The sequence below is a fragment of the Pelophylax lessonae genome (assembly GCF_965119305.1).
Source record: "Pelophylax lessonae genome assembly, chromosome: 12".
NCBI lineage: Eukaryota > Metazoa > Chordata > Amphibia > Anura > Ranidae > Pelophylax > Pelophylax lessonae.
This window is the reverse complement of record NC_138779.1, coordinates 22,617,696-22,626,821: the sequence shown is the minus strand read 5'-3', so window position 1 is coordinate 22,626,821 and position 9,126 is coordinate 22,617,696. Positions and strand designations below refer to the sequence as shown.

General features: G+C 46.0%; 1 protein-coding gene across 1 annotated transcript in view; it reads right to left on the bottom strand.

The window, feature by feature from the left end:
- Positions 1–2,218: 2,218 nt before the first annotated feature.
- Positions 2,219–9,126, bottom strand: part of THAP7 (THAP domain containing 7) — a 36,146-nt gene continuing 29,238 nt past the window's right edge. The window contains exon 7 of the mRNA XM_082273330.1: positions 2,219–2,951. Within this exon, the coding sequence (XP_082129456.1) occupies positions 2,291–2,951 (661 nt within the window). The 3' untranslated portion in view covers positions 2,219–2,290. The remainder of the gene's footprint in view (positions 2,952–9,126) is intronic.

Genomic DNA, 9,126 nt, shown 5'->3' with positions numbered 1-9,126 from the left:
CCAATGACTCAATCAAGAGAGACCCCCCTATAGCAATCAAAACATGTTGGGTTGCCCTCTTTAGACTTTGTAATAAAATAAATAAACTTGGACTTTTATACTTTTGGTGTGGCTTCTTCTCCTTGTAGCTTTTCTTAGTTGTCGAAGTCTTAGCAGATTTTCTTTACTCCCTGTCTGGTAAAACCATCGTCTCTGTGACATTAAGGTTGGAGTTAGGTTGGCCATAGATGCCTTTTTTTTTTTTGAAAGGCCAGAGGGCTGCTTGAAAAAAAAAAAAAAAACGAAGGGAGTACCCCCATCTGCACATGCGTGGTGGATGGAGGAAAGCTCCTTACCACTGTATTCTGACAGCAAGACTCCTCCGCTGTCAGAATACACTAATCAGCAGCTGCAGCCTGCTGGTTGAGAAAAATTAGCTGGCGGGAACAGCCATAGATGGATCAGAATTCAGCGGGTCCCTGCTATACCGGATGAATTTTGATCCATCTATGGGCAGCTTAAAGTGATATTAAAAGAGGTTGTAAATCCTCTTTTAGAACTTGTACCTATAGGTAAGCCTTATTATAGGATCACCTATAGGTACTGTAAATATCTCCTAAACGTGCACCGTTTAGGACATATTTACTTTTAATGCAGCCGGTGACATCATCGGCGCATGCGCTTTGAAGGAACGGCCGCCCGTGCCGTTCCTTCAGAGCCCTATGCCATGAAAGGCGGCTCCAGCGGGAGTGATGTAATCACGTCTCTGGCCAATTAGATGGCCGGAGGACGCGAACCAGGACAGCCGAACATGTCAGCCGTCCTGTCGCTGAGTGGGTGGCACTGCGGGGGCTTCGTTCTAAGGTAATTATTTCATAATGAGCTAGTATACGATGCAAACTAGCTCATTATGCCTTTGTCTTTCAGGTTTTTGTTTTAATTTTTTTTTTGGGGGAGTTTACTTCCTCTTTAAAGTCTCTTTTTAAAAAAAAAACAAACATGCTTACTTGCTCTGTTTACTGGTTTAATGGTCCCTTGCCGGCACTCCTGGCCCCTCCCTTCGGCTGGGTGCCCCAGTGTAAGCAGCTTCCAATAGAGGGGCACCCGAGCAGGCACGCTCCCGAGTTGCCATTCACACTCAGAGCCGCCACTTGGCTCTGTTCTCGCTCTCTCCTGATTGCCTTGTGGCTATGACTGACAGCAGCGGGAGCCATTGTCTCAGCCAATGAGGAGGCAGAGTCCCCAGAAACCCGAGGCCCTCGTGCACAACACTGGATCCAGATAGGGCTCGGGTAAGTATTTGGGGTGGGGGGGGGGCGGCTGCACAGAGAAGGTTTTTTACCTTCATGCATAGAATACACAAAGATAAAAAACCTTGTGCCTTTAGAACCACTTTAAATCTTTCAAATGTAGCCCCAGATAGTAGTAAAACCCAAAAGGGGGCTCCAACCACACCCCACTCTACTCACACCGAAAATGTTTTGGCTAGACTTCCACTTTAAGAATTTAAACTGTAACAGAACAACCCCTCTTTCTACCAGTAATTATTACAGTTTTGTAAAAAGGCGTAAAAACGTCCATGGTGCATACTCTCAGCAGCAGAACCCCATGGGCGCATACCCTCAGCACACCCCCCCATGGGCGCATACCCTCAGCACACCCCCCCATGGGCGCATACCCTCAGCACACCCCCCATGGGCGCATACCCTCAGCACACCCCCCATGGGCGCATACCCTCAGCACACCCCCATGGGCGCACTCTCAGCAGACCCCCCATGGGCGCACACTCTCAGCAGACCCCCCATGGGCGCACACTCTCAGCAGACCCCCCATGGGCGCACACTCTCAGCAGACCCCCCATGGGCGCACACTCTCAGCAGACCCCCCATGGGCGCACACTCTCAGCAGACCCCCCATGGGCGCACACTCTCAGCAGACCCCCCATGGGCGCACACTCTCAGCAGACCCCCCATGGGCGCACACTCTCAGCAGACCCCCCATGGGCGCACACTCTCAGCAGACCCCCCATGGGCGCACACTCTCAGCAGACTCCCATGGGCGCACACTCTCAGCAGACTCCCATGGGCGCACACTCTCAGCAGACTCCCATGGGCGCACACTCCCAGCAGACCCCCCATGGGCGCACACTCCCAGCAGACCCCCCATGGGCGCACACTCCCAGCAGACCCCCCATGGGCGCACACTCTCAGCAGACCCCCCATGGGCGCACACTCTCAGCAGACCCCCCATGGGCGCACACTCTCAGCAGAACCCCCATGGGCACACACCCTTAGTAAACCACACGGGGAATTTAAACAAAGTCATTTATAAGCTGAAGCTCAAACACTTGTAGATGCTCCTTCAGCTTCTCTCGGACATCCGATTGTGCACGCCTTTCCCGCAAGTGTTCCTGCTGTAACGCAGAGATGCGAAGGCGGAGCCTCTGCTCCCGTCGTCTGCAAGCTTCCAGCTGTCTCTGGACTTTGGTCAGTGCCTCTAATGCAGATTCTGCTCTCTTCTTCCAAAGAAGCGCATTCCCCACATGATAGCTGTGCTCATTCTGAATGTAGGCTCCCGGTGGCTGGGGGATGCGCATCATGTAGACCGAAGGAGACACAGGGCGGGGCTGCTCTGTGACCATCTCAGCGGACTCTCCTGGGTCTGTGTTTACACATATCTCATCTTCCTGTACATGAGACAGTTCTAAGTCTGAGAGAGGTCCGCCGATTACAGTTCCCACCTCAATATCTTCAAGCGTGGCCTCTGGGTGCATCTGGTGGACTACGGCGGTTGCCAAAGCTCCTTCAGCTGGAGCGGCATCTGCTGGAATATCGATATTTTCCGGGCACAGTCCATGGAAGTTCACCAGGTCTGGTGTAGGAACGCTGTCATACCTCCTAGCATCAAAACACTGGTTGCCCGAAGGATCTGCGTTTTCACACGGGGCTACATGATCACTCGTCAAAAAATCTCTGTTAATAAAAATGATGCAAAATATTAGCGGACTTCGTTCACAAAGTTACAAACATTTAAAGGATAGGTTCACCTTTGATAACAGGTTACCCCCGTATATAGTGTGTAAGGCTGCATTCACATGTCAGCGTATGGATCGCGGGCAGAATTGCCGCGATTCCGCCCGCGATCCGGAAATCATTGCAAATCGCGGGACGCCTGTGCGTTGCCCGTGATTTGCAATAGCACCCCAAACGCTGAGCGATGTTGCCGCGATTTCCGCCTGCCGAAACGCGGTAACATCGCGCAAAAAAAATCGTGGGACTCAATACACTCCAAAGAAGCTCTTGTACTTTTTTGGGCGTAATGCGTCCCGCGATTTTTTTTTGCGCGATGTTACCGTGAAATCGCGGCAACATCGCTCAGCGTTTGGGGTGCTATTGCAAATCACGGGCAACGCACAGGCGTCTCGCGATTTGCAATGATTTCTGGATCGCGGGCGGAATTGCGGCGATTCTGCCCGCGATCCATACGCTGACATGTGAATGCAGCCTAATATGTAACATGTTACCAAAAATCACCTGCTTGTGCCCCTCCGATCCCATGCTTTGATAGCGGACGGGGGATCTTCTTCCAGCAAGTGCTGTCACAATGTAACCACTTGACCTCTGGAAGATTAAACCCTCTCCCATGACCAGTCTATTTTTTGCAATACGGCACTGCGTTAATTTAACGGACAATTGCACAGTTGTGCGACACTGTACCCAAATAAAATTTATGTCCTTTCTCTCCTGCAAATAGAGCTTTCTTTTGATCATCTCTGCGGTTTTTAATTTTTGGCGCTATAAACAATTGAAAAAAAAAAATATATATATTTATATATATATATATATATATATATATATATACATATATATATATATACACACACACACATGCATACATATACACACACACTATATATATACATATATACACACACACATACATATATACACACACACATATATAGATATATATATATATATATATATATATACACACATACATACACACACATATTATATATATATATATATATATATATATATATATATATATACATACATACACACACACACACACACACATACATACATACATACATACATACATACATACATACACACACACACACACATATATATATATATATATACACACACAAAAAAATTTTTGCTATAAAACACGCCAAATAAAAAAAAAAAAAAATCTAATTTCATCAATTTAGGCCAATATTGTGCTACATATTTTTGGTAAAAAAAAAAATCCCAGTAAGCGTATTTTGATTGGGTTTGGGCAAAAGTTATAATAGTTTCAAACTATGGGATATTTTTAGTTATTTTTTACTAGTAATAGCGACAATCAGCGCCTTATAGCAGGGCTGCGATATTGCGGCAAACAAATTGAACGCTGACGTTTTTTGGGGATTAGTGACTCTAATACAGTGATCAGTGCTAAAAAAAAATATGCAGTCACTGTACTAATGACACTGGCTGGGAAGGGGTTAACACCTATGGTGATCAAAGGGTTAACTGTGTGCCTAGCCTGTGTTTCAGTGTGGTGAGGGAGGTGCTTTGAATAGTGGAAGGCATGGATTAGTGTTTCTGCTTTACAGGAACACAGGATCCATGCCTTCTATACTAACAGAACAGCGATCTGCATTGTTTACATTGACTGCCTTTCTGCATCGATGGGTGCCGGCGGACATCGAGTGTATAATCACAGCAGGAGAGTGCCACCGGTGGCGCATGCGCACCCCAGACAACATACTAGGTACATGATCTGGCACAGAGCGGCCACCCTGCCAAAGTATATGCACAATGGGCGGTCCGCAAGTGGTTAGCAACCTTTAGTATCACTTTAACTACTCTTTTCAACAATCTTGCATAGACCGCTCCCTTACCACCTCTTCTGGAAGTCCCTTCCAAGCGCGGTCCAACTGATAAAGAAATGTGATTTTTTTTTTTTTACTGAAAATGTTTTATAGCAGAAAGTAAAAAATATTGTTTTTTTTTTTTCCAAAATGGTCTGCCTTTTTTTATTTATAGTGCAAAAAATGCAGGGGTGATCAAATACCACCAGAAGAAAGCTCTGTTTGTGTAAAAAAGGACATCAATTGTATTTGGGTACGGCGTCGCACGACCGCGCAATGGTCAGTTAACCACTTTACCACCGGAGGATTTTGCTGTCTTACGTCCAGGCCACTTTTTGCGATTCGGCACTGTGCGACTTTAACTGACAATTGTGTGGTCGTGCGACGCTGTACCCAAACAAAATTTACGTCCTATTTTCGCCACAAACAGAGCTTTCTTTTGGTGGTATTTGATCACCTGTGCGATTTTTACTTTTTGCGTTATAAACAAAAAAAGAGCGTAAATTTTGAAAAAAATAACAATATTTTCACATTTTTTTATATGAAATCCCCCCCCCCCCCCCAAAAAAAATGTAAAAATCTATTTTTTTTTACATTTTTGGCCAATTTGTTTTCTGCTACATATCTTTGGTAAAAAAAAACAAAAAAAAACAATAAGCGGATTTTGATTGGTTTGCGCAAAAGTTATTGCGTTTACTAAGGGAAAGATTTCTGTCATTTTTGTTTTTTTTTTTTTTTTTTAAACAAGTAATGGCGGCGATCTGCAATTTTTTTTGCGGGACTGCGACATTGCGGGGGACAGATCGGACCCCTGACTGACATTTTTGACACTTTTGGGGGTACCAGTGACATTACTACAGTAATCAGTGCTATACATATGAACTGTTACTGTAAAAATGACACTGGCAGGGAAGGGGTTAATTTTATTGGAGAGGGAGGGGTTAATGTATGCCTGGTGCTTACTGACGTGTGTGGGGGGAGGTGACTGAGTGACACAGGGACAGATCGCAGGTTCAGCTATGCTATGCTGAACCCTGCAATCTGACCCTGCCTGTCACTTAGGAGATCCTCCCGCTTTGTTTACACAAGCAGGCGGATCTCCAGACTCGATCCCCGACGATCGGGGAAGAGCGGCGGTGATCACCGCCTCTCCTCCCCTGGCCCGACCGGAAATTCTTGGCTCCTCCTCTTGAGCAGCAGTGCCCCCCAGAGAAAGCAGCTGCTCTATGCAAATATAAGACACAGAGCTGCGGTCACCCCCCCCCCCCTCGCTCCTCATTACCTCACTTGCTGTGATTGACAGCAGTAGGAGTCAATGGGCTCCCGCTGCCATCTCAGCCAATGAGGAGGGAGAGTCCCAGGAGAGCCGAGATGATCGTGAACATCGCTTGATCAGAGGGAGCTCAGGTAAGGATTGGGGGGGGGATGGGCCACTGCACACAGGTAAAAAGGTAAAAAAAAAATTAAGCCTTTGGAATCTGTAAGTAGAACATCTTATTTATTTTAACTAAAAAACAAAAATGCAGTGGTCTCTCTGTAGAGGTCTGGCACGCCCCCTGCTGAGTTTATAAAACACTTGCAATGCATTCCTGGAATAAGGAGGTGTGGAGAATAAAAGTTCACGTTGCAGTCATCTGGTATTGTAGGAAGCAAAGGGGCTTCTTATTATTGAGAATAACAAGAAATCCAGTCCGTCGCCCAGTCCGGCAGTTGATAGTAGATTCTCACAGAAATAAAATAACAAAGATAAGAAAAAAATTCAATTGAAAAAGGAAAAAAATTGCCAGGACCAGAAATCCCAGCAAGGAACTAGGTCCTTACTAAGCAGAAAAAAAAAACGGAATGCCTATAGCAGAGAGGGGGAGTATACCACCTGGGACGGCCCCATAGGCATAGTCAAGCTTTTTCCTGCCTAGTGTCCTACTCCTGTAGGGGACAGCATAACCCAACGGTTAAGAAGATAAGGAGCTGTGTCCGTCAATGAACGAAAGCGAAATATGCACTGTCACTGTACTAATGACACTGGCAGGGAAGAGGTTAACATCAGGGGCGATCAAAGGGTTAAATGTGTCCTTAGGGGCTGCTTGCTAACTGTGTGGGGGATGGTCTGACTGGGGGGGAAGACAGAGATCCGGGTTCCTGCTTAGCACAACGGCGATCTGCCTTGTTCACTTAGTTTACTCAGTGAGCTGGGACTGAAAGCATTACATTCCATAGAGCTCACTAAGAGGGGGCGGGGCGGAGAGTGGACTGAATACAATACATCCCTGAGAACAGCTGGTGGCGGTCTGGAAATGACGCGAGATTTCGTCATTAGGCAATTCGCAAGGGCTGCTGGGGTACATGACACCGCAATCCCAGGAGCCCTTGGGAATTGCCTAGTGACGTAATCGCCTAATAGGCAGCAGGACCCGGAAGGGAGGATGAATAAAGAAGAAAAACGGGATTTCCTTACAAAAAAAGAAAAAAAATAGTTTGCATTGGTAAAAACATATTTAACCACTTAAGCCCCGGAAGATTTTACCCCCATTCCGACCAGGGTTTTTTTTTGCGATTCGGCACTGCGTGACTTTAACAGACAATTGCGCGTTGCATTGTCGTGCGACGCTGTACCTAAACGAATTTGACGTCCTTTTTTTCCCCACAAACAGAGCTTTCTTTTGGTGGTATTTGATCACCTGTGCGATTTTTACTTTTTGCGCCATAAACAAAAAAAAGCCTAAATTTTGCAAAAATAACAATATTTTTCACATTTTTTTTTATATCAAATTCCCCAAAAAAAAAAAATGTAAAAATCAAAATTTTTTAACATTTTAGGCCAATTTGTTTTATGCTACATATGTTTGGTAAAAAAAAAAAAATTGCAAAAAGCATATTTTGATTGGTTTGCGCAAAAGTTGTTGCGTTTACTAAGAGAAAGATTTTTGTCATTTTTGGTGTTTTTTTTTTTTAACGCGTAATGGCGGCGAGCTGCGATTTTTTTTTCGGTACTGCGACATTGCGGCGGACAGATTGGACCCTTGACTGACATTTTTGACACTTTTGGGGTTACCAGTGACATTACTACAGTAATCAGTGCTATACATATGCACTGTTACTGCAAAATGACACTGGCAGGGAAGGGGTTAACTTTATTGGGGAAGGAGGGGTTAATGTCCCTAGGGGCGTGATTCTAACTGTGATTGGACATGGCTACTGGTGTAGGAACAGTGATCAACGGTCCTACATAGTAGAACCGTATGATCACCATTCCTACACAGGGGAGAATGACAGGCGGCTTTGTTTACATTAGCCGCCTGCCTTTCTCCCTCTGCATCGACGATCGTCGAGTGACCGGCGGACATCGGGTCCGCCGGTCACACGCACGGACTTCCCAGGGAACGAGCCGGGGCGGACGCTCACTATTGGCTCACAAGCAAGTGACGTATATATACACGTCACTTTGCCTGGCTGGGGCTGACCGCCGCAGTATATGTACTTGCGGCGGTCGGCAAGTGGTTAAAGGGGATTACGTACATCTCAACCTATTAAAATGGGTGGAACTCCGCTTTAAATTGCAGATACACCTGGCCCACCCAGTAGAATACATTACCAATGAGAAGTTCTAATGTGTACTGTTATCACTATTGCCATTTTTTCTTTTAAAGACATTTGTTGTGTGTCTATATTTTTTAGATGTTAAATTTAATAAAGTTTTTGTACATTTTTAAACATGTTGTGGTACAAGTGAATTACGATACCGCTAAAAGTCCATATATAGCCCTCAGTTACCAAGTTCCCCTTTTGGGTTTTTGGTCAAACACAATTTGTGATCAGCGAATTTCTACCGGTCCTGCAACATTGCGGCGGACAGATCGGACCCCTAACTGACATTTCTGACACTTTTGGGGGGACCAGTGACATTACTACAGTAATCAGTGCTAAAAATATGCCACTGTCACTGTAATAATGACACTGCCAGGGAAGGGGTTAACATCAGGGGCGATCAAAGGGTTAAATGTGTCCCTAGGGGGTGCTTTCTGTGTGGGGGATGTACTTATGGAATGAACACATGGACCTTTGTTCCTAAATAGGAGGCTATTATTGCTGACAGAACAGCGGTCTGCCGCGTTTACAACGGCAACGGTAGACCGCCGTTCTGTCTCCACAGGGAGCGATCGCAGGTGCCTGGCGGCAATCGCGGCTGCCGAACCCGCAGATCAGCTTTCCCTGTGGCGATTGGGCGACAGTTACGTCGTTTCGCGGGACAAAGCCGACATGTCGCAGTATATGTACTGCTG